The 26,119-nt window shown below is 35.6% G+C and overlaps 1 protein-coding gene across 1 annotated transcript; it reads left to right on the plus strand.

The window, feature by feature from the left end:
• NCAPG (non-SMC condensin I complex subunit G) lies at positions 1-24,657 on the plus strand. The gene is made up of 21 exons (XM_021554401.1): positions 1-165; positions 771-980; positions 1,865-2,093; positions 3,374-3,519; positions 4,448-4,532; positions 7,732-7,924; positions 9,468-9,617; positions 11,657-11,797; positions 12,795-12,918; positions 13,610-13,699; positions 13,852-14,031; positions 14,451-14,561; positions 15,099-15,218; positions 16,756-16,992; positions 17,317-17,498; positions 20,130-20,304; positions 20,752-20,913; positions 21,742-21,913; positions 23,015-23,101; positions 23,480-23,555; positions 24,331-24,657. The coding sequence occupies exons 1-21, from the start codon at positions 55-57 to the stop codon at positions 24,455-24,457; spliced, it is 3,108 nt and encodes a 1,035-aa protein (XP_021410076.1). The 5' UTR covers positions 1-54; the 3' UTR covers positions 24,458-24,657.
• The last annotated feature ends 1,462 nt before the right edge of the window (positions 24,658-26,119 follow it).

The following is a 26,119-nucleotide window of genomic DNA, read 5'->3' on the forward strand; positions in this document are numbered from 1 at the left end:
CGTTGGCGGCGCGCGCGGGGCCGTGAGGGGTCGGTCCCGCAGCCGCTCCCGGCCATGGGAGCCAAAAGGAAGCTGCTGCAGGTCCAGGAAGCCTTTCAGCTGGCCCAGAAGCCTCACCAGAACCACGCGAAGCTCGTGGTGGCTCTGAAGAGCACTTATGCGCAGGTACGGCTGCCCTCGGGCGGCCCGGCGCGGGGGGAGCTGAGGGCCCCAGCGGCTGCTCCGCTGGTCCCCCGAGGGGCAGGGGCCGCCTCCGCAGTGTTCCCCTAAAGCGGACACCAGTGTGCCTAAGGAGAGCCCGCGACGTAAAAACAAGCTAACAAACAAACCCCCAGCCCTCCCCAAATAAAGCCACCCAAATGCTGCAAAGTCAGGCCGCTGAACTATTCTGCGCAGTTGTCCCCGGCGAACGCGGCGGTGAGAGCTGCCCGCCGGTGTTGGTGATACCGCGGGAAGGAGCTCGGATACCCGAGATGTGGGTGTGGCACAGGATAGAATGGATATAATGCTGGGGTGTTGATTGTCGTCCTGAAATCTGTCGGCCGGGACGAACCCCGAGGTTATAATGTGCCTGCTGTGGAGTTACAGCAAAACACTCACTGAGGAGGGCACGACAGCGGGCCCGGCCGCTGGCTGTAACCCTTTAACAATTTAAATTCAATTGGAAGCTGTCAATTGTAAGCCCACTTACTTTATTTTTCTGTAGTAGAGCTTTGAAAGATGAACCGGATAGTTATCTTTTGTTGTGGTTTGATTTTTTTTTTCCCCAGTTGGATGATAAAGAAGGCTTTAGTGAAAAATTCATTCACTTCCTCAAGTATGCTATGATAATCTACAGGCGGGAACCAGCAGTGGAACGAGTGATCAATTTTGCAGCTGGATTTGTTACTTCTTTCTATCATGTGGAGACAGAAGATGGTAGTAAGGAGGGAGAAGAAGATAATTTACTTCTGAATTATGTGTTTAAATTCCTGCTTGAGGTACAGTTAACCTATATTCTTAAATGTCTAATATTTCTAACTTAGAAAATGGAAACTTTTTGCAATGGGGAAAACTTGATGGTACTTGACAATACTTAGAAATTAGAACTTAAAAAGTGAAAGCAAAACAAAGCTAGTGCTTGACAAGTAACACCATCCCCATTCTCCCAGCACAAAAAGATACACCACATCACACACAGTAATTCAACAACTGGATTTCAAAATGGGCCTTTGAGAAAAATGAAAGTTCTCTTATATGACTATCTGATATGTTACTATAGGCTTTACTATAGGTATATTTGTAAGCATGAAATTGTAGGAGTGTGGTGGAAATTAATTTATACTCTCCCTTTGATAACAAAAATATTAGAAGATCTATGCAACTGTGGTTGGCACGTGTATTAGTCCTTTCTGCTTACTACATTACATAGAAAGATATACAGTTCCAACAGCAGAAGCACACAAATAGAATTACATTTTCCTAAACTGTTGATTTGCCATGGAAAGGTTATGGATCAGGCCTAACATAACTAATCATAGTTGCTGATGTGTTTTTTTTTTCTTCTAATGTTTTATGGAGGCAGAGCAATAAGTTGGCTAATGCACTGCAGGCTGTATGCCATGGTCAGTGTGCTGCTTCCTTTGTGAAGGTACTGCCAATTTTCTAGAGATGCTGGTCCAGGCAATGGGCTGTAATTGCTTTTCAGTTCTGTGACTTTTTGAGATTAAAAATAAAATTAAATTGGAAAAGCTTTTGAAACACAGAAGTGCATATTTCATTTATTCTGTAGAATTTTAGGCACTTAGATGTACATATTAATAGCCTTACGTTGGAAATGAGAAAAGTGTGATGATAAGAATATTTTTTTTTTTCTTTCCCTAAGTCTCACAATGCAAACAGCCATGCAGTTAGGTTTCGAACCTGTCAGCTTGTTAATAAGATTTTGGGAAATATGCCAGAGAATGCTGAGATTGATGATGACTTATTTGATAAAATTAATGAAGCTATGCTGATTAGACTTAAAGATAAATTTCCAAGTGTGAGAATTCAAGCTGTCTTGGCCCTGTCAAGACTTCAAGATCCTAAGGATGAAAACTGCCCTGTTGTTAATAGTAAGTAGTGTTGGTCTTTCTCTTTTGTCTAATTTACCTTACTTTACAGTATTTTAAAGGTTTTATTTTTGAGCATTGGATATATGGTTGTTTGAGGGTATTCTTGTAATAAGTTTTAAACTGTGCAACTCTTTGCTAGAGGAGATGGAAGATGCTATGTGTGTTCAAGGGGAAAAGACAACTGTTAGGAGAGATCTGTTTGGACAATCATACTGGGCTCTGTGAACTGATTGTAGAAATAGGCTTGTGAAAATGTGTTGTATACTAGAGTGGAGGTATAATATGTGTTTGTTCAGTTCTTGCCCTCTAAGAACCCTTTGGTACTGTTAATTGAGTTAGTACAAAACTCTTAGAAGAGTAGAGATAACAGAGAAAAACTACTGTTGTCTGAAATTATGATCAGTTTTCTAGAAGAGATCACCATCTCGTAATGCAGGGATCTTGATGATGTTTGAGGGTTTCTTTGTGTATTGTATGATTCTTGACTAAGTTGCTACTTCCTTTGCCTCAAGGTAGACAAAGTCTAGTTTGTACCAGCAGAGTTGGTATGTAAATTGTGCCTTGATTAATCTTTACATAATGCCTTTTGTGAAGAATTACTTAATTGGTGTCTTCTGTTGTTAAGGTAGCTTCGTTTAAGTTTTATTTTCTATGTGTTGTTTATAGGTTACTTATTTAGGAGCACATAAATTTCATAGTAAATCATTGTCTCACAGAACAAGATGAATTCATGTATACTCTGATAAACTAAATTTATAGTTGCTTTAGATTTTGAATAAGGTTCAAAAGTATAATAAAAGAGTGTGAGGGATGTTAGGGATTTACTGTAAGAATTCTGGTAGGCTTAATGGAGATTGAAATTTTCCATTTATAAGAAAATTTGAGGATCTAAAAGATAAAGAAGATATCACAAAAGATAATGAAGAAGTACAACTAGTGAATACAGGTCTTAAAGAGCCAATATTTGGAAATGTTTTTTTTCTGCTAGTAAATGACAAAGTGGTTATTTATGGGTGGGATCTAGAGCAGCAATTTTTGGAGTTATTAACTATAGATCTTACTTATGATTACGAACATTATTTCTTTTGACATAATAGTTCAGCATGTAGTTACCATAAAATCTTGGAGTTGTGACCCTGAACCGTGTCCTAAATTATCAGCTCTGCAGGGGCAGGAGAGGGGTTTTGGTAACAGCTGCTGATTGTTTTTTTTTAAATATTTTCTGTTTTTCTTTGTTTCAAACTCATATGAAAGCATTGTTATGACTATTTTATTTTCAGTTTACAGCACGTTGCTTGAAAATGATTCGAACTCAGATGTGAGACGTGCTGTGCTGTCATGTATCGCTCCATCAGAAAGGACTTTGCCAATAATTGTAGGCCGCACCATGGATGTAAAGGAGGCTGTCAGAAAGCTGGCATATGAGGTAAATTGGATTACTTACCATTAACTGCAAATGCTGACTTAGGAAAAAGACTTTAAATATTTTATTATATTTCACTTAACACTAAGAACAGTTAAATAATTTCTTTTCATTTACAAAAATGTTGAGGGGGAGGTGATTTAATACTAGTTTTCTAGTTAAAACTGCTGAACTTGACTGTAGAACTTGCTTGATAGTAATTACTTGTGTGGTAGAATTCGTTTGTTGAAGATGAGGTAGTAACAGTATAAATTATGTATGTAGTCTATTGTTTTTTCTTGATGCATTTTGTGATGTTACTGAAGCAAATTTGCTTCTCTGTTATTACATAGTGGATGTTAGGACCACAGCAGTAGTAAAAAATGACATAGTTTTGGTATTGTAATTTTAGGAAGTATCAACGTTACTCATGTTTACATGCAGAGGTAAGAAAGTATGCTAACATGTCTGTTTCTTATGTAGGCATCTTATGGGAGATCTTGAAACAAAATGTTCATTTTTTTCACACAGAACCATCTTCTGCTTATTTTATTTTAGGTTAGATTGGTTTTTCAATGGAATCTCTGTGTCATTAGGCTTTTTAAGGAAAGTACCAAGTTCTGTAATTTGTTGTAGATATTCATTACCCTTCACACTTTAAAGAGAGAGGATAGTTTTCATGTCCAGGTGTTGCATTCAAGCAGAGCTGATGAGCTTCTAAGCCATGTGTTAATTTTATTGTTTATTTTACTTTACATTTTCCTCCATGCACAAGGATCTGATAGTTAATGGGTTCGTACAGTGCTGTTGGTATAGGTATTAGAGATTTCTATTGATTTAAGATTTATGTGGAGGTATAGTTAAAACTCAAAGTGTAAAACCATAGGTAGGTAATGGGATCGTTTGTTATCACATGTGGAAATGTGTTTTAATGTCTTAATATTTTTTTAAGGTTTTGGCAGAAAAAGTTCACATGAGAGCTCTGACAATAGCACAGAGAGTTAAATTGTTGGAACAAGGACTTAATGACAGATCTGGTAAGAGATCATGGGTTTCTTAACATCTTAATACTAATGTTTAAGAGAGAATACTTTCTAATCTGTTGGGGTGACATGTGCAAAAGCTGTGATAGCAATAATAAGGAGCTTGAAGAGGTATCAGGAAGTGTTTAGACACATTAAATCTGCTTGCTGCTTTGTTTTTCCAGGCCCCTATGGTGAACAAACCAGAAAATAATTGCACTTTCAAAAAACCTGAAAGCCAATGAGCTTCAAAATAGGACCAAATACTATTAAAATTAAAAAAAAAAATTAAACACAGAATCAGAAAAATGTAATTAATTTGGTGTATTTGGAAATGTTACATTACAGATATTTTTGTAAATAATAAATGTATTAAAGAATTTAAATGTGAACATTAATATCAGTTTGAAAATATTTCCTGTGTGCTCTCAGAGAGAAATCTTCTCAGCTGGTTATTTTTTTGTTTATCTAGCTTGAATTTTCTTTTAATGAATCTTTGACCCTTATGCATTTCACCATGGGGCAGCTTTATTCTTTTTAATGTCTTTTGTACTGTATCACTCTATAGAAAGAGCCATTCAGAATGTACCCATAATTGTGTGGGGTGGTGTTGCCAAAAGATCAAAACATCACCTGCATCTGAGCAAGACAGTTTTGCCCTGCCTACATAGAACATCGTTTTGGTTTTTTCTTTTCCTCAGCAGCAGCAATTGTATGCATGAATTTCACAATAGGAGCTACTAGTTTTACTGAGTGCTGATGTGTAATCCCCCTACTTTGATTGGAAAGCCTGCACTAAGCTGAATTTTACTCTGAGAAGTTCCCTTACTGAGTGATGATATGCTGCTTGGGAATTGTGAAAATTATGATCTATGTGGATATCCACTTACAAAACAAGACTGAAGTACTGGGAACTAGATCTCCTTAAGGTGCCATGCATGCATGTATTTTTATTGATCTGCTATTGTTTTTGGCTAGCTGGGGATCTTATTCTGTTCTTGACAGGAAAGGAAGAGAGAATCAGCTGAGTCCTTTTTTATGCTTTGTAGAACTACACTTAGAAAGACCACCTCCTTCTGTATAAGAAGTTTTAGTCACTTTGCCTCTCCTATCCTGAATTGGTCTGTAGTAGCCTACAAGTTTAGCCTAGAAGTTTGCTATGTTCTGTTTCTGAAGTCCAGCACTGAAAAACTCGTGTTCTGAATTACTGTTTCTTATTGATACACTAGTTTTGTTTTATCTAACTAGTTCCTCCTTGTCTGCTGGCTGCTGCCACTCCCCCAATAATCCTTGGTCTTGAGAGATACTTCTTAGGGTGAATGCATTTCTTTTAGTAATCTTTCCAAACTGAGGAGGAAACTACTTTCCCCAATTTTTCATGTGATCCTTCACTTGTCAGGAGCAAATATTTGTTGTATTCCCTTAAAGAGAAAGTGCAGCCTTTCTATGTGGCCTGTTTCTTGATGACATTGATGTGTTCAGCAGAAAGAAGTGTCTTCTTTTATGATCCAGGACAGATACTTTCTTAGTGTCTGTCTCTTCCTTAGGATGATTTTACATCCCAGCTATTGAGGACTTTTCTTTTTCTTGACATGACAGGGGAAAACATCTGCCAGGGTACATAGTTTGACTGATATCATATGTTCTTTGCCTGGTAAGATAGGTTGTATTCCAAATTGGCTATTCTATATTGCAAATATTGTAAATCCTGTAATCTTGAATATCTTTATTGAATTTGCTTATCTGGGTAACTCCTGAACTAACAAGAGAGAAACCTGCTCATTCAAGGTTACCTACATTAAAATTTTGGGTGTTTTTCTATATTGGCTTCAGAACAAGGACTTATAGTTAGAAAAGGTCTAGAATACATAATCCACATTTTGCTTTGTTATGCTTTTCAGGGTGAGTTCAGCTCTCATTGTACTGTATTCTACTAGTTTATGCTTTTCACCTTCTTGGAGAGGCTTCTTATCCTTAGGACTGTAATTTAGCTTTTTCAAGGCCTTTTTACAGTACATTTTGAACTCTAAACTATATTTAAGTGCTGTATTTATTATCATGAGTTACATATAAGAGGAAAGATGAATGTTGTTAGTGTGTGTGTATTTTGTTTCCCTTGTACTGCATATTGTTTTCTGAAAGAGCCTAAGAGTAAAATTGTTTTCCTTCCTAGTTACTATGTTTTTACCTCCATCAGACTCTTAGACTTTCAACTTCCCTGCTTAAGTCTGGGTGAATGCATTAATAATGTATACATTCTGGATGTTCCCATAAATACTTTTTTCATTATTAAAATGGTAGTCTGTTGATCCAGGAACTGGATTTTTGTGGCAATGGTGAGTAGGGATTTAAAGTAGCATATGTAAACTTCATAATCCATTCACATAATTGAAATAGCATGAGAATTCTGTATGTCAATTCACATGTAGTAACCTGCCTCCAAAAGTGGCTGATTGCTGAAATAGAGCAAGTATGTAATAAGGCTTACTCAGAATATTTGGGGCTGGAGCATCCCTGTTACGAAGACAAGCTGAGAGAGCTGGGCCTGTTCAGCCTCGAGAAAACTGGGAGGGGACTTCATCCATGTCTGTCAGTGTCTGAAGGGAGGGTGCCAGGAGGATGGAGCCAGGCTCTGCTCAGTGCTGCCAAGTATTGGAAAAGATGCAATGAGCAGAGACTGATGCACAGAATGTTCTATCTGAATATGAGGAAGAATTTCTGTACTGTGCAAGTGACCAAACACTGAAGCAGGTTGCCTAGAGAGGTTGTGGAGTCTCCCACACTGGAAATATTCAAAAAGTGTCTGGATGCAGCCCTGTGCCATGTGCTCTGGGATGGCTTGTGCAGGGAAGTTGGACCAGATGACCTACTGTTGTCCCTCCCAGTCTTACCTATCCTGTGAGTCTGATTTTGAATATTTCTTCTACAGGAGTTTGTGGTTTGTAGGATTTCTGAGTTGAGATACTGTCTTTAAATGCAAAAGTTTTTTTGGATAGAGTTTTTTGTTTTAATTCCCTGTGAGAGGAAAAATTACATTGCCTTGAAAAAAGGGTGTGCCCTAGGTAGTTCTTGCTCAACAGGGTTTTTCTTTATTTAAGGTAATGTACAGTTAAGTTTAACTGTATAATAACTTATTTTGCAAAAAGACTAATATAGAAAAAATGTTTTGTGAAAATATGTTTAATATTTGATATTTGAATTCCTGTATTATTAGATGCTGTAAAGGAGGTAATGCAGAAGAAGCTACTTCAAGCCTGGTTACAGTTCACTGAAGGGGATGTTTTAGAATTGCTTCATAGACTGGATATAGAAAACTGCCCAGAAGTGGCCACCCCAGTACTAAATGCTATGTTTTCATTATCTCCACTTCATGACATTGTTCAGAACTGTAAAAACCTTGATAGCAGGTATGCAGAGCATTCTTCATTTCCAAAAGATGAGTATTTTGTATGAGAATATAAAACTAAATTCCTTTTAACCTCTTAAGATACTGGCATGTTTCCAGTGTAAGAAAGTTATTTCACTATTATTGATGCTTTCTAAAGCAGACAGGCCCACATCTACAGCTTTGGAGTGCAGTGCATGCAGCATCTCCTGATTTCAAAACATGTCATGATACTAACCAGAATGCAAGTGCAGTGCATGCAGCATCTCCTGATTTCAAAACATGTCATGATACTAACCAGAATGCAAGGCCCTTCATATGATACTGTGCATTTCCTCCCATAATACAGAGCAAGATTTGGTTATTGCTTTTTAATCAGTGACAATTTGTCACTTAATTTTATCATCTGAGATTAGACTCCTACCACTCTTCAAAATCATTTAATTCCGATTGGTCTGACTTTTATGCTGAGCAAAATGAAGCTTGCATTCTAAAAAACTGGGCTGAGAATTTTTTTAAGTACCATATCTGTTAGACAATGACATTTTGAAAAGTAAGTCAAATTACTCATTTTGTAATGAAGCTTACGTTAATTTATGGAAAACAGTAGGATTGTTTTTGTATGAAGGTTTTGAGTAGAGTTTGAATGATGGAGTATCAGAATGATAAATGGCTAGATTTTTAAAGTGATTTCTGTTTATTAAATTTACTTTTAAATAAAGACCTGTCAGATTTATGAGAACCTTACAAACGAGCAGTTTTCATCTAAATGTTATCTTGGGCGTTTTTGTCTGGGTTTTTGTTTGTTTTGTGTGTGAGCAATCTAAAGCAAAATCAAAATTGTTGATAGTTTACAAGTAAAATGGGATTCAAGGGAGTAAAAAAGTACCACCACAGTGATATTGTCTTCTGTTTTGAAGTAGAATTAATGCACAACTTAATGTTCTGCTTCAAAAACAAAAATTAATTACCATACTTGGCATGAAAAATACTATAGATCTAAAAAGGAGTAGGGGGTCTCATGATGGATGATCTATGTATGATAGCAGATGATGATGAACTTACAGAGTTGCAGGGAAAAAGTTGTATTAGATTTTGCATTTGACATACTATGATTGCTACTCCATTGTTGTCTCAAGATTTTGTATTAAGAATGGAAGAAACAATTCATAGAAGCTGAAAATTATTTTAATGCAGTTTTGCATTTTTGTGGATTAATGGTGTTCAGTTTTCCAGACTTGTGCAGTGATAACAACGTTTAATAAAGTACCTGGCTGGTTGCTCTAGAAGGTCTGAAGGCAGAATGTTTCTGCAAACTGGTGTGAACAGCCTTGAGTTAAAATACTGTGAAGGGCAATTTACTGAATGGCTTGTGGAGCTCTGTGTCCTCAAGAGAGACAAAGTTATTTTTCTCAATCTCTATTTCTGTGGGAAATACTTTTGATGGTGTTTTATTTGCATTTTTGGAAATAATATTTATTTCTTATTTTCTAATACTTCAGCGTATTTATTGTTTTCTACTCTTTTATTCATCTCTTCATATTGCTTTGTTTATTTTTGTTTAGAAAGCTGATTCCACAGGAGGATTTAACAGCTGAGAATGTGTTATATTGGAGATGTCTTTGTGAATATCTAAAATCAAAAGGTGAAGAAGGTGAAGTTTTACTAGAACAGGTGTTGCCAGAACCAGCTCTATATGCAGATTATTTATTGAGGTACATTGCATTTAAAAATAAATCTCTTACCACTAAAATAGATATTTTTAAAATTTTAGAATATTTCTTTTATTCAAGTGTTCAGGTATCCTTCAAACCCAAAATTGTGCTTGAACATGGATTTTACCTTTGGTTTTTGAAAAGATTTTTGAGAGATTTTTTTAGAGCTTGCAGAAACTGACACTTCTCCCATTGTTGTCATGTCTGAAAATAAAGTCAAATTTTGCTACTGTGCCTAAGAGAAGAATTTTTGAATTGAAACTTCCCTTCTCTTTTGCCTGCTGAGGCAGGCCTGCTTCCTAAAAACTTAAGTTTGAAGGCAGTGACAGAGCTGCAAAACGAGCCAGTTACAGAACAGTTATTTAACTGGAGGGCGCAGGAGACTGGAAATGAATGTTTTTTAAGGCAATGTTCTTACTTAAGCGAAGAATGGCAATTTTTTTTATTGATGGGGTGTGTGTTTTGCTTGGGTTTGTTTGGGGGATTTTTTGTCTTTTTGTTCTTTTTTTTTTGTCTTCATGGGGTTCTTTAGTCTTAACATAAATTTTGAACAGAATTTGCTTCTGAGCACGGATAATGATGGGAAATCTTCACTGAGGTGTTGTACCTGTAAAACAGTGAATCTTTCTGAAATAATGAATCAGATCTGCTAAAAAATGCATTGTATTGATAGATGTTTTCAATTAAAAATATGCACATTCTTTTCTTACTGTACTGGATGTTGTATACTGGTAGTGATTGCAGAAGTCATTGCTACTTTTCAGTGTGGAATGTGTTACCATGTTTCATAAATTTTAATAAATTAAGCATCTGTGCTTCCTTAGTTTTGAAATATATATCTAGTCTGGTGGGTATAAATTTATTCATTCATTATGCATTTAACAGTGCATGAAACATTTATTTTCCAAAAAAGCTGTTCTTCAAAAGAACATTTGTTCTATTTTCATCCAGTCTTGCTCAAAGTGCCTTTGTTACATTACTCTTCAGGGTGAGGCTAAAATTAATCAGGTTTACTAGTAATTGTTTATGGTATCAACAGTTAAACTATTGAGCTGTTGTTTCAGGTAAGATTTTCACTCAATCTTCCGGTGTACAGTGTACAGTTGTGCAGTGCACTGTGAGGGTGTTTGTTAGGAGAAGCAGGAACATGCAAGTAATTGGTACTTCAGAAAAAAGTGGGATTGTGAGCTGCATTTCCATATTCACTGTTACCTGGTGCAGGTGACATTATTAAATGATCAGAAACAATTTTCATTTCAGATCTTCTTAAACAGTAGTTACATGCAAATTTTTTTTTGTCCTAAATTTGAAGAAATTGTAAAAATTTGCTAAAAATAACAAGCTGTTAATGAAAAGTATCTACAAAGCTGAGGTATTAAAAAAACCCTATCTTTTTCACAGTTCATGTCAATATTTGAATTGTATTTTGTGATACTGAATTTTGTACGTGATGTTTCACTCCAGATTTTCTGAACATGCATAACTCCTACTGATAGAAAAAGTTTTGATAAAAAAACAAAGAAATTGAACAAACTGATCACACTTTCCATGCTGAAATGTATCTGATGAATGTATGTATGGCTGAATGTATCTGATAACAGATTATTATTCTGTGATGACAGATTTAATCAGATGAAGAAGTCACTGTACACTTTTGCAATTGTTCCTAAGATGTTACCTTTATGCATTTTTACGGAACTGAAATCACATGTAGCATTACTTGACAGTTTGTTTCCTATATATTACATTCACAAAAGGGATTTTTTTAAAATGAAGTACATTATTTTGAAACTGTACATTATTTGGTATAAATAACTTCCCGAAAAATAATATATGAAAAAAACACTATCATTAATGTTTAGGGTTTGTACCTAACATAACAATCTGCTTATATAGGACAAGAAAGTGGTGTGTTTTTTTATTGGGGTGGGGCAGGCATGGATAGTTGGATTTGTTTGGAGTGTTTTTATTTATTTACTTATTTATTACTGTCCAACAGTGAATCAGAATGTAATTATATCTGTTCTGTTTGGATTCAGTTATCTTCAAAATATGCCAATTCTCAGTGAAGAGCAAAAAGAAGATTTTAATTGTTTTGAAAACCTGATGACAAAAGAATTCATAGGCCAGCAACTGATCCTGATCATAGGCTGCATGGATACCATGGAAGAGGGAGGAAGGTAAACTTAAATATCAAATTTGTGTTACTAAGCTTAAGACACTCAAGCCTGAGGACAGGCATAGAACCTCTGCTTGGAAAAGAACCTGATCAAACAGACAAAATACAGTTCTAATGCTAGCTGGAATAGAAGGCAGTCTCCTTAGTGCAACTGGTCCCAGCGTTGTGCCAAATATTGTTTGCTTACTTTTATGGAATAGTAAGTTCTAATTCAGAAGTTTGTTAGGGGAAACAAATTTAGTTGTTTCCATAAAGTATTATTGAGATTATGAAATTACAGAACTGCTTATTTGGAACAAAGTAGGTAAAAAGCAAAGAGAGAAAAGCATACTGCTTCACAACAGATGACTTGTAGCAAGCCTGTTTCTTGTGTTTTTAAGCTATAATCTGCTAAGGCCTAAAAGGCTACAAATATCTTAGATGCCAGGTTAAATTGTCATTCTTACAATTTGAACAGCCTTTTGGTGTGAAGTACGAAGAGTGAACGAGTTTGAAAATTCATACCATCTCAGACATTTTGTGAAAACTTGCAGTTATGGTAGTATAAACACAGAAGTAATTTCAAACTCTCAGTGGAATGTGGGAATGTGTGCCAGACTGGCAGGATAGTTTAAGCTGTATTTTTCTTTTTTTTTTTCTTTTTTTTTTTTTCTTTTTTTTTTTTTTAGTTTGTCAATTAATTTCCATGAAAGCATTCTGCAGTATTGATACTGACTGTTTCTGCTGGTATGACTTTGGACAGTAGGGACGTACGATTAAAAAATTCAGCATTTTCTAATCAAGAGAAAACAGGTAAAATCAGTAAAAGACAAACACTGCTAAGTAAGAAGATACATTGGGCAGTTAATGTAGTGATGGAGAAAAGTTTCATACTGTATTATGAAGTCTTCATCACAATATCTCCAAATTGGTAGGATAGTAACTCTTATGTCTTCCGTTTTCTTGAATAAGCAAACATTTTTTGTTTTTTTTTTTTGTTTTTTTTTCTTCTAATCCAGAAAGCATCTGCTAGTTGTTTTACAAAAGATTCTCATTTTACCTTCAACTTCAGCAGTACTTATACCCCTGCTTGTTGAAAGATTGCTCAGTATTGTTAAGGATGAGGACAGAAGGATTCAAATTGTAAGTAATTGTAAAAGCTTGTTTTCTAGTCTCTGTCTTCCCCATAAATCAAACAGCCTTTATGAAGCATTGTAAAAGAAATATCAGTATTTAAATATTGTCTCCTTCCCCCTTGGTTTTTTTTGCATTAGTGGTGTGTTTTTTGTTTGCTTGTTTTATTTTGTTGGGTTTTTTTTTTGTTTTGTTTTTCTTTTTTTTGGTGGAGGGGTTTGCTGTTGTTGTTTGTTCTTATTTTGGTTTTAAGCATGGCTGCATTTTGTGGTTTCCTAGAGACCTTTATGTTTAAAGATGTGACTGGTATTGTAAATGCAGTCCTCAGACAAGGAAAGTGTCATTAGCCTGTTCCAGAATACTTTATCATATTAGATGCAAAGTGGTTTGACAAAAACATTCAAAGTGAGGATGATGTTGGTTTCCAGTTTTCAGATTTCCCTCCTATTAACTCAGGTACTTAAAGTCTTCTTATTCCTTGCTTACCCAGCTGGATGGGAGAAAATGGGATTGAAATGTGCTCATGGTAACATTATGTGTTCTCAGATTGAGGATTATTTACAGGGAGTGAGCTGCTAAGAGAAACTGCATGGATGTGGAATACTTTTTCAGAAAGATAATATTTTAAATTTGGGAAAGTTAAATGCTTAGTATACGTGAACTGCAGTTAATGGCACTAATACATTGTTTGTAACAATAGATTGCAGAAATTATATCAGAAGTTCGTGAGCCAATTGTTACAATTGACCAGCCTATTGATGCTGCTGAAATAAGAAAGCGGGAGCTGAAGGTGAGCAGAATTTAGTTAATAAGAAAAACATTTTTAAGTTTAATCATCCAGAGTTTTATATAGTAGGTTAATATTGGCTAGTGTCAATAGGGTATTGCTGGTTAATACCACAGAGGTTACTATGTTAATTTTCTTTTTACTTCATATTTCAGCTGGCTGAAATAAAAGTGAAACTTTTTGAAGCAAAACAAGCTTTGGAAGAATGCATTACTCTTCAGGATTTTAATACAGCATCAGTATTAAAAGAGAAAATAACCGAGTTGGAAAACACAAAAAATGAACTGATAAAAACTGCAGAGCAAACTGAAATTAAAGAAATGCGTGTGGAGAAGGTATCTTCCCTTCCTGTATTCCTAAGTGCTGGTTATGTTTTAAAAATTATTCTTAATTTTAAAAGAAAGTGTAGCTTGGCCTTGTCTCAAATACAAAATTGTATTAGTAGTCTTCTGCAATTATAGAAGTCAATAGTATGCTCTAGCAAAAGATAAATTGTATAGAAGCTGATGGTATGCTCTAGAAAAAACAAATTGCAGTCTTGTTCTTATTCTTTTTACTCTTAACTGACTGAAAGCATAAAAAGGAATTTATTTTTGATCATAGCTTATAGGCAAATGATGATTAATATTCTTGCATAACAAATGTATAGAACAGGAGAAGTTTATTTGGGTAGGGACAAATTATGATTAATGGCCCCATTCTTATCATAGCCACCATTTGTATTAATAATGTTTTTCTCTTTTCCAACTTGAAGAATGATCCTGAAACACTTTTGAAGTGTCTGATGATGTGCTATGAGGTTCTGAAGATCATGTCTCTTTCTAAAGGAATCAGTCCAACTATTAATGAAATCATTCAATCTCTGGTATGTAGGAATACAAAGTAACTTTAACCCTTAGTAAATGCACAAATATTAAAAGATGCCATTGCATTGTTCATACTGTATCTAGTCTGTTTTTACTTTTGTGTGGATTTTTACAATTGTCTTCTCAAAACCATTTCAAGTACATCAAAGTGGCATCTGTATTTCATACCTTGGAACTGGGTATTGTTTCTCTGCAAGAATGTTAATGTATTTTATGCAGAAATGTGTAGGCTTGCTGTTGTGTGTTGGTTTTTTTGTTTCCCAGAGTGATCAACTCCATTTTGTTTGAAAACAAGTATCTATTAAAAACACAAAGAAAAATGCTTATTATTTTGTTTCTGATTTCAAACAACATTCAATCCGCTTCTGTTTATACCTAGATAAACAGAGTATTTGGTAGGTGCCATTTTCCAATCCTGTATCAAAATAAATTATTTTAATTTCAGGGTAAGCATATTTTAGTAGTCAGAGTTTTATTTTCAGTTTATGTATTTTGTCTTATAAAGTTATTATAAAGTTTAATATTATTGTTTTCAGATACTTCCAGGTGTAACTAATGTCCACCCAGCTGTGAGAAATATGGCAGTTCTGTGTTTGGGTTGCTGTACCCTTCAGGACAAAGAATTTGCCCAACAACAGCTTCCATTGCTGTTACAGGTAAAATATATGAAAATGGTAAATATATGAAAATGAATATGGTCTTTATGAATATGAAAATGAAATGGTCTTTATGACTTAGCAAATAAATCTAGTCTTGTATCTATAACAAGCTATCATAGATAGTAATGTTCTTTGAGAACCAGTAATTCCTGACTTTCTGAAGATCTGGGGAGTGTGGTTTCCTGTAGATTTTTTCTGATGTCTAATAAGATTCAGTTTGTTTTGGTAGTAGCATGTTTTACCTTTGTAAGGTCACCTGTTGTCTTAAAATTTTCTAGGAGTTCCATATCTTTAAGGTCTCATATTCTCTTCCAAATCTGGGCGAAATCTGTTATGTATTTGTTACTCAGTACTGGAAAGAGAAACTGTAGAATTCGCTAAGCCTTCCTTGGGAAACCAAACTGAAAATGTGTCTGATGGTTTTCACATTTCTGTTGTATACTTCCCTGTGATATTCGGTGTCTGATTTAAATTCTGAATAATTAATATGCTTATATTAAGGATTAAGGAAGAGTTGTTAACTAGAGTATAAAGCAATATTCAAACCAACAAATAATAGCATGGCCAAACATCTGTGGATATGGAGCATGTTGGATGCTGTAATATCCACAGTTCCCATCCTTGTGATACCAAGCTAATTATATCAAATATGACACTTATTGACTCTGGCTTTGAGGGAAGTGTGGGTGGCCACTGTGCTCTTCTAAGAGTGTGTTCAGGCAGACGCTGGAGAAATGACAGCAAGACTTGAACTGATACGCTTGGCTCTGGTAAGATAGTAGTGTTGTCAGTCACGGTAGGAGAACGTTCCTAAAAAAGTAACATTTTGTTACATTGTTTTTAGCTTGCCTTTCAGTATGTCACATTAAAAAAAAAAGTTTGTTTCTAGAGGATTTCAGTTACTTTAGTAATTTAAATTTTTGAGTTAAGTAATCTTTCTGCAGGTACTAAATCCCACAATCTCTCTGTAGGCTGCTAGCAGAAGTAGGGTGTTGGGCTAAACAGATGTAGAATCTCTGGGCTAACCCATGATGCATGGTTTTACTTGCATGTTATTTCCATGATAATACATACAATAACCTATGTAACTTTGACTTTTATTACTCACTTGGTTCCTGTTGTCTTTTTACATACTGTGATTTTAATTGAACTGTACTTTATTTAGCTATATTTTTGTAATGCCTAACACTCCGCAGCTGCCACAGGCAATCAGACTATGTTTGTCCAGTGTCTATTTATGGGTTGAACAATAAGAATTACATCCCATTCATGGATATTCACTCCATAAGTGAAAATAATTTGATTTTATGTAGTGCAAATTGCATAGTTGACTTGATAAATTATTTCCCAGATGGTATTATAAATTCAGGTTTAAATTTGTATCACACCTTCCTAAAGTTTGCAAATTGGTTCAAGTATTATAAAAAATTTCCCAAAATGATTCATCTTATTCAAGGAAAAATCTTACTATGCTTAATCTCAAGATTGGTGGTCTACTGGAAGATGATATATTTGTTTTCCATATTAAACCTAGGTTTTACAAATAGATAACATAAAGATAAAGCTCAGTGCTTTAAAGGCAATCTTCGATCAACTAATGCTGTTTGGAATTGAGCCTTTTAAAACCAGAAGAGGCAATGACTCTCAAAGTGGAAATGCACACATTAGAACAGAAAATGGTGAGGATGAAAGTGAAACAGTAGAGGAAGAAGAGGAGACTGCCACAGTTCACAGCCTTCTGAAGCTTCTTTCTGGTTTCTTAGACAGCGAGGTAAGAAATATTATAAAATTTGCCTTAGTTTTGTTTTGGAATTATTTTTGCAGATGGCTTATCATCTCATTAGGTTGCCTGGGAATAGTATGTGATATGAATTGAAATTAATGGTCTAATATTCAAATACCTGTCCCAGAAAATGACAAGTTTGTCACTGGTGCAAGCTAAGATTACCCGTGAGTAGTTTTGCATTCTATTTGCAGGTGGAAATACGTGAATGTAGAGAAGTGATTGCTAGGATAGGATATAGGCTATTACAGTAAAGTATTAGTGAAAAACATTATGGTTGGTGTATTGTGTTTATGATGAGCTCTTTTTCAGTATTCAGAACTTAGGACAGAAGCTGCAGAAGGCATTGCCAAACTGATGTTCTCTGGGAGGCTGATCAGTGCCAAGCTCCTTTCTCGTCTTGTTTTACTGTGGTATAATCCCATGACTGAAGAAGATACTCGGCTCCGACACTGTCTGGGAGTTTTCTTCCCTTTATTTGCTTATGCAAATAGGTAATGCTCTTTGTAATTTGTTATATGACAATATACATTCATCTGGCAGCTTTAGGAACCTTTTCTTGGTCTTGCTCTATTACAAATGGCACAAATGCAAGTTAGATTTAGACATCTAATTCAGCCTCGTATGCCTATTGCTTTTGAAAGTACATAATCTCAACCTGTGACCATTCTGAAGACTTCCCATTAATTCCCTGTTAACTTGTAGTTTCCCATGTTTTTTTTCCTTTCCTAAGCCCACAGTTGAAACTCCTCTCAAAGAGATTGAATAAAATTAATTTAAAAATATGTGCTTTACTTATTTATGTTGAGCACTACAGGTAGGCTTTGAAGTGTCACTAAGAAGCAGCTAACAGGAATGCTTCAAAAGAAAATAATCAGTGCCCAGCAGTTATCAAAGCAGCAGGCTGCTGGGTTGTGGTTTGGGGTTTGTTTTTGAACCAAGGAATAGTCCAATTTAAATTCACAGCATATTCAAATCTCCTGTTTATTTTGGTGGTGGACGAAAGAGGTTGAGAGCTTATGGAAGGGAATAAGAGCTTAAATAGCAATTCTCATCTCCTTTTACCTGCTGCTGAAAGCTTACTTTTTAGTAGCTGCTAGTGGTTTTACCAAGTGAGAACAAACTAAGTATTTATCTGCTTTTGTATAGTGAAGTTTTCTTTTAGGTGTATTATGTTACCTTATCTATTTTTCAAACCAAATTGAATTAAATTTTTGTGACCTATATGTTACCACATTAAGAGGAGTAGTACAAAGGGGAGTTGTCTTGAAGAGGAAAAAGGCCCTAAGCAATGTGATATTTGCTGTTGTCAGAAAAAAGCCAAAGAAAAATACCCAGTGTCCTATAGAATGGGGGTTTCCCTACTCAAATTCTTATGAAAGTAAGAGAAAATTGATTTTATATGTTTCCAGTATCTCTGATAATGAGTAATGAATTTAAGCTTTTAACATTGATAATCTTTTACTTGTGATTGTCATCTTCTGATGCTGTGAATCTCATTCTTTTTTTTATGAGTTCTAGTGATTGCCCACCTGAGTAATCCCATGTATTTCCAAGTTGTTTGTAGATGAGGCAGTTTCTTCTGGCACCTCATAGATGATTGTGTTCTTGAAAAAAATACGTGGTGTATGTGTTGAGCAAAAATCTGAAAAATCTGTGGAGAAAAAAATCCTATGTCTTAATCTTGCTCATGATTAGAATCTGTTTAGTTAGGAAATCTTACTTATTTTCTGTCTCAAAATATTGTCTGCATCCTGGATCATAAATGGTCTATTATAAATTGAGTAATTTACTTTCTTCAGTGACAGATACTCTATTATTAGAAGTGAATTATTAAATACCAGGTGTAATTCAGAACTTGTCTGCAAAGTTGCCATTCATGGGTAATAAATGAGATTTGGTGGAGGCTCATACCTAGATTTGATACTAATCTCTCACTGAATTTTAAAATTCCATTTGTTTCTGGTTGCTGCTCTGTTAATCTTTCCACCTGGTCACAGATACAATCAAGAGGCTTACTTTTTGAAATGAAATATTTGAACTCTGAGGAAGAAATTTTTATCCTGACTTTTAAAATTATTTGTAACGTTAGAAGGGTGATATGAGATGCTAGAATAGGGACAATTCTTATTCATGGACTGTCTTCTATAGTTTATTAAGCTCCTAGGCAGCATAAGAGGAGAAGCTTCTGCCTTGTGCCTGTGTGTTATTAGAGATGTTGGTTTTTTTTCATTTACAAGGAATAGTCTGAATGATACTTCAGTAATGCTTGATCCAGTATAAAGCCTTAAAGCTGCTGAAAGGGAGAGTTCCTGCTTTGGTTCTTTTGTAGCCAATTGTAGTGCTCAAAAAGGTTTTTTGGCAGATGGTTTGGTTCCATAATCCAGCATCAAATAATATGCTTTTTTAAAAATTACTTGCTTTCTTGGTTTTCTCCTGTAGTTATTTGGGTTAAAATAGGAAGTTAATATAAATATCAGCAAGAGTAAAGGCTTCATTTCAACTGTACCTTGTACTTTTTGACATCTTACTTGTTAAATTGTTTTGACAAGTCTTGTGGAGCCACACTTTGACAACTTGCACAACCAAGTGAAACATGATTTTTAGGCTTGCTTGGCAAGACTTATGTACTCTTCTGAGAAAAAAATCACAAGTATTTCTTCCAAAAATCCTGTTAACCACTGTACTTTTACCAGGTTTCCTTGCTTTCTTACACAATGAGAAGTGCCCCCAAAGAAAAATGCTAGCAGAAAGGAGGAATGAGCAGAAAACAAGATTAATCTATGAAAATAAATTAGAGAAATGTATTTATGGATTTTTTTTTCTTGTCCTTCAAGATAGAACATGTCTGTATATATCAGATGAGCTTTCAGTAGTAACGATGAATGTTCAAATTCTTCAGAGGAAGGAAGTGTTACTTAAAACTTGCTTGAAATACCATGTGCTAAAGTTTCAAATGGTACTATGAAGCAGTTTTAATGTCTTCATCTTTCTGGCTGTTACTTCCAAGTTTAGCTGCTCTCACTTTGCTTTGATTGATGTACCAGGTCAGTGAACTTTCATCATGGAAGAGAAAACTTAATTTTGTCTTATTTTGCTACTAATATTTGACTTCATTGAAACAGGTCTAACCAGGAGTGCTTTGAAGAAGCTTATCTTCCAACTCTGCAAACACTCTTAAATGCTCCTGCAACATCACCTTTGGCTGAAGTAGATATCAGTAATGTTTCTGAACTGTTTGTGGACCTGACCAGACAAAGTGGACTGAACCTTCAGTCCAAGAAGTTTCAGGACTACCAGGTACAATGAGTTAAAGTGTAGGAAAGTAGTACTTGTGTCAGATTAAGAACTACTTACTCCCCCTTAGTTTACTGTTGTCTGTCAGGGTCTCTCTGGGTTTCCAGGTGTCAGCAGTTGGATTAAATGAGTGCCTGTTCAGCTAATGAAGTCTTTTAGCTTGACACTTTCCTCCCCCTTTTCCTTCCCTTTTTTTCCCTGCCCTATCCCAAATTTCCCCTCTGTCTTATAATTAAAAAATGCTAGTAGGAACTTGCATGTGGCTAATTGTTTATATTGTGGAAGATATTTATAAAAATCAGTTGGTGAATCTACTGGAAGTAGTGCATTTTAGGAAGATATTTGCTGTGTAAAATTAGCCAACTGTTTAAATCAGATTGTTCTCACTGCTTAGTCTTTTGTAAATAGTTCCCAGCAAAATTACTAATACCTAATTTCTTTCCTTTGCAGGAGTTAACAGTGCATGATACTTTAGCCATGAAAATTTGCAATGAAATTCTGGCAGATCCCACTGCACCAGATGTCCGTATTTATGCAAAAGCTTTAAATTGTCTAGAACTCAGTAGTTCTTCTACAGAGAATCTTCTGGTGTTGCTCAATGAGATTCAAGAGGTAGTACACATGGTTCTTAGTTTTTTAATCATTAGGAGTCTAATATTCTGATACCTTTAAAAATTGATCTTTTCTTTACTATCACCATATGACTGGACTTTATCTTCTAACCAGTTTTGAAAATTAATTTTTAAATAATTTACAATATCTGAGTTGATATCACTGCATAAACCAAAGACAGTATAAGCAGCTTGAAACAGTGTGCCCGACTTAATACATTTGCAGTACAGCAAGTTCTTTTGATAACTGTGGTGTAGTTATTTTTTTTTAAGTTAAAATAAAATTCAGTATTGAGTCTTGCAGTTTTGCAGCTTATCTTCAGTTAATTATTAACAGTTGAAATTTTACAGCTAAACTTATGCTATAATAGGAAGATCATTAGGCAGCATCACAAGGATGCTTGATTTAAGATGAAGTAGGAGAGGATTACAAGGATTTGCTGCTTTTATTAATATGGAAAATGAAATTTGGAAGTGTGGCACATATAGAACAAAATAGTATATAGAAATGTTGGTAAGAATGCTGAATCCACAATGGGCATATCATCTAGTGGTAGCTGTACTCTGTGTCCAGTTACTTTAATTTTTTTCAGGTTTTATTTAAAAAAAAATCAGGTTATCTTTTAAAAAAGATATTGAAAAAAAGGAAATTTAGTGCCTTGTATTGATGGAGAGTTTTTCTCCATTTAGCTTGACTGGTCACTTTCATATCACACATTGTATCCTTTGTGCAGTAATTTCACCTAATCCTATTAGTAGGCAAATTTTATTGATAAAATAAATAGCTGTAAATTTAAGTAGCATTTAACATTAAATGTGTGCTCTCCAGAAAGTGGAAGATAAGCCATGTCAAAGAGCTATTGAGAAGATCCAACTGAAATTGAGCAAGGATCCTAATGTGGGCAAAAACCACTCTGCAAGAACTGAGGAAATGGGTCTCTCTGAAAGCACACAGGAAAGACACATCACATTGTCTGAAAATGCTGCTCCCAATGAAGAAGGTAATTCAGCAGGGGTGTAGTACAGTAGCACGTGTACAATTCAATGAATTGTTCAGATGCAAATAAGAAGTAATAGGACTTGGGAGGCACCTCCAGCTCCCTCAGCTACTCCCCATATCACTCGTGCTCCAGACCCTTCCCCAGCTCCACTGCCCTTCTCCAGACTCACTGCAGCACCTCAATGTCCTTCTTGCAGTGAGGGGCCCAGAACTGACCGTGGGATTTGAGGTGTGGCCTCATCAGTGCTGAGTACAGGGGAATGGTCACTGCCCTGGACCTGCTGGCCATGAAGTCTCTGGTGCCAGCCAGGATGTCACTGCTGGCTCATGCTCAGCTTACAGACATTCAGCTGTTGGAGCTGGTCCCTTACAATATCAGTGTCCTCAAATGGAAAATCATCATGCCCATGCTCATGGTCTTCTGATTCGGGGGACTGGGCAGCCTGAGGTGCATCAGTAATATTAAAGAATCAAGCAAATAAAGCACTGAATTGCTCTGCTTTTTTCTCTAGTCCTGTTAGTCAGGTGACTGTCCATCTTCAGCAAGTGTTCATCCAGTGTTTTGTTTGGAATTTCTCCTGCTTTTTCTTCAAAAGTCCTTCTTTACTATATCACAAAACACTGACCAGTTTCAACAGTAATTGAACTTCGGCCTTTGGTGCCTTCTCCCCACATGTATGAACCTCAGCTCTGCCATTTTCCGGCAAAGCCTGATCTTGCTGTCAGAGATCCTGCAGTTCCTTTTTTCTCTTGAGCTCCACAAGGAGGTCTCTGTTCAGACAAGCTGATCCTCTGTCCAGCTTGCTCAGCTTCCAACACAGTGGAAGGAGCTAAACAGTTGTCAGGAATAGTTTATGTATTATTGACCTTTGCTGGGATGGAGTTAGAGCTGAGTGACATTTTCAACTTCCTGTCAGCTTTATTAGCTAGTTTTTGGTTTAAAGAAAAACTGGGGTTCAACTGTCTGGCTTTTTTATGTGAAATTAAAAATTTGAATTTTTTGAATTTCAAAGCCAAATTTGAAGCCAAAATTTGATATACTGGTATTTAAGATAATCAAGTTTCAATTTATGAGTTTTGTGTGTGTTATTCTGTTTAACAGAAAATAATAAAGATGCTCTTCATACTCCAGTTAATGAAGTTAAAGAAACTGCAAAATTAAGATCTACAAGAAACAAAACTGGCAAAGGTACTGTGGCTACAATATTCGTTGTTTTTAATAAAATAATTTCATGCTAACTTTTTGTGAATGTATAGATGGGAAAGCCTTTTATACTCTGTTGTAGATTTACAGTTGTATTTGTTAAAAGATTAAAGTAGTTTGTTCTTTGGAAATTTTCGTGCTGTTAGCCTCTGCCAGTAACACAGATTTCAGAAAAGAAAAAAGGACTGACTACAGGCTTGCACAGCCACAACCACTGACAGTAATGTACAGGTGTTTCTGGGAGAAGAAACAGCGTATTTCTGTTTCAATGCAATATCAAACACTGAGGAAAAGTAGGTACAAAACTAGTTTAAGAAAATAAATGGTATCAAGATACAAAAAAAGACTTTTGCTTATACTTAGGACAGCGGAAAGCGTCAGAAGTGAGGACTGTGAGCAGAAGAAAAACTGGTGCAAGTGTAAAACGTGGTCTTGAAAGGTAAATCCTTGTGTCCCCACCATCAAAACAATGATGTCTGTTCTGGCAAGGAAATTAAAATGTTTTTGTCTCAAACATGTATGTTTTGATACCCTCTGTTCTGAAAACACTGATAAATATTTAAGGAAAAAAATTTCTTCAAACTGGCACTTTTGAAATAGTGGCAGGTTCTGCCAAGAAGTCCGTATATTTGTTTAACATAAATTTTGTGTGTTGAGTCAACAGTTATTCTAGCTGAAAAAATTCAGATTTTTGGTTTACATTATTGCTCTTCCTCCAGTTAGTTTTTTCTGGCTTTCTTAATCTGTTCTGTGGAAGTATAGGTTTTTAAAATTTAAATTCTTTTTCCCCCCATCACAGTTTGTTGCTTGAGAAGTGAATATAGACAATAGATTTCTTCCCTTATGATATTGCAAGATATAAGCATTAAAACATTATCTTTGTACTTTTCACCTGTGTTCAACTCTTTCTTAAGCAAGCGGTCCATTTTATTGTGACCAGGGTCAGTCTCTCCCATTTGCCTATTTGGTGTGTTTGCTTTGATTCCATCTATTTTGGGGGAATTTGATTTCATCTAATAACTCCTTACCACTTGGTTATCTTTATTGATACTGCTATATCACTTGAAAACACCACTATATTCTCCAAAAATAAAAAGTGTTTAATTGTTAAGAAGTATTTTTGCTCTTTAAGACCATGTTTGAAGTTTGTTCTATAAAAGCTCTACAGTTTTCTTAGGCTTTTTTACCTAACTCTTAAACAATCTATGTTTCAGTTGTGATAGAATTGCAGAACCAGTCCCAGTGTCAAGTTCAAGGCCTCAAAGACGAGCAAAAACTTTGGCACTGGAGAAAACCCGAATGAATCTTTCAAAACTGTTGAATGAGGAAACAGATGAATGAAGACGAGCAGAAAGTGCCTTTATCAGCACTGGTAGTTAACATCAGACTTGAAAATAAGATTTTTTTATTGCTAGTCATATTTACTCCTTTTATAGGAATCATTTATAATTCTACTTTTCTATGTTAGTTTTTTTTAATAGATGCTTGTATTTCTTGTATTTCCTGTAATAAAAATGAATTAAAATATTACCTGAATGAAACTTGCATGTTTTTTCTTTTACTTTATAGAAAAGAATGCATCTTACCTGCAAGTAAAAATTGCTGTTGGTGCTAAGTATTCCATAGTTAAATCTGTTTTGATATTTAATGGTAGCAGGGAGTGGTTGCTTGTGATGGCAGCAATTTTGAATGTACCTACTTTTATACCACTTGCTTTCTTCATTTTTATAAGGTTTTTATAACAGTAAAATCTGGTCAGCAGATGCATGTATTTACTATGCATGTTAATGTAAAATAGAGTTGGCCTTAATTGGGAATTCTGCTTCCTGCAGATGTGTGCCCACTTTATTAAACAATATCAAACTGGTACAACTGAGTAACTGATATCACATGAAAATCTACTGATGCTGACCTTGTTATATAGAATCAGGGATATGCTTTTAGAAAAGCATAAAAATATTTGTGGTACAAAATAAGATCTGGTAAGGAAAGGTGTATTTAAGTACAGAAGGAGCAAAAACTGAAATCTAAGGTCAGTGTGGTCTGTTTTTAAAGTAGTATCCAGTTGTTACTTTGCAGCTCTGAAGTTGTAAGCGTGTAGGAAGGGTCAGGAGTGGCAGAGGACAGCGGGTGAAGCCGTGCTCACTCAGCAGCCATGGGCTGAGCCGTGCACTTGCATGGAAATGCCGCGACAGCCGCGTCACAGCGGGGTCCTTTCGGAGCCGGGGCAGCCAACGCCGTTCCTCGACACGCACGTCTCGCTACTGATGGCAAATGCAGCTTCCTAAGGAACTTGTATTTTAAACTGGTAAATATGCTATAAATGATCTTCGGTAATTCTCAGAAATTACTTAGGGACACGTGAGATTTAGTTTTCCTAAAGTGTAATGCTCAGACTTGATATTATGCTGTATCCAAGCTTGCATATAGGAAGCAGAGGGATTGTGCTGCTTTTTATACTTTGCAGTTTTTCTTGGAAACTTGTCAAAATGCAAAATGCCAAAACACACTTTTCTGCTGATATTTGCTTATTTAGAAGCTTCTGTAACTGTGGTGAATTAGTTTTGTAATTTTAAAAACAATTTTGAGGTCCTTATCTCCCTTTTTTGGTAACTCTTTTTAAATCCCCAAATTGTGTTGTATGAGTTTGTGTACAGGCAGCCACTTCAGATCAGAGATGCTCTCTGTCCCCTTGAATGCTGCCTGAACATAGTTGAAATGCACAAAGGATATAGATGTTTTTCTCAGTTATACGAGCTTCCTTGGGGCTTTCGTGTTGGGGGTTTTTAAATTTAAATTCTCTCCTCCCTCTTGAGTGGTTTGTTCTTTAAGCACTACTACAATTTCAGCATCTGGCACTAGTCCACTCTTATTTTTTCTTAAAATGAATTTTGAGGCAAAGCAGGAACAATAAAAATCCATAAAAGCCTCTGGGCATGCCTTCCTGAATGAGACTTTAGTTTTGCTTTTTTGCTGTTCTGTTGTGCCTTGTCACATATACAG

This window comes from Lonchura striata, chromosome 4 (genome assembly GCF_046129695.1).
Source record: "Lonchura striata isolate bLonStr1 chromosome 4, bLonStr1.mat, whole genome shotgun sequence".
NCBI lineage: Eukaryota > Metazoa > Chordata > Aves > Passeriformes > Estrildidae > Lonchura > Lonchura striata.

What these genes read in the sequence shown, in the direction of transcription:
- NCAPG (XM_021554401.1), top strand. Translation starts at nt 55, where the DNA reads ATGGGAGCCAAAAGGAAGCTGCTGCAGGTCCAGGAAGCCTTTCAGCTG. An exon ending in AAACTGCCCTGTTGTTAATA is followed by an intron (nt 2,094 to 3,373) that starts GTAAGTAGTGTT and finishes TTTTATTTTCAG; the next exon opens with TTTACAGCACGTTGCTTGAA. An exon ending in AGAAGTTTCAGGACTACCAG is followed by an intron (nt 20,305 to 20,751) that starts GTACAATGAGTT and finishes TTTCCTTTGCAG; the next exon opens with GAGTTAACAGTGCATGATAC.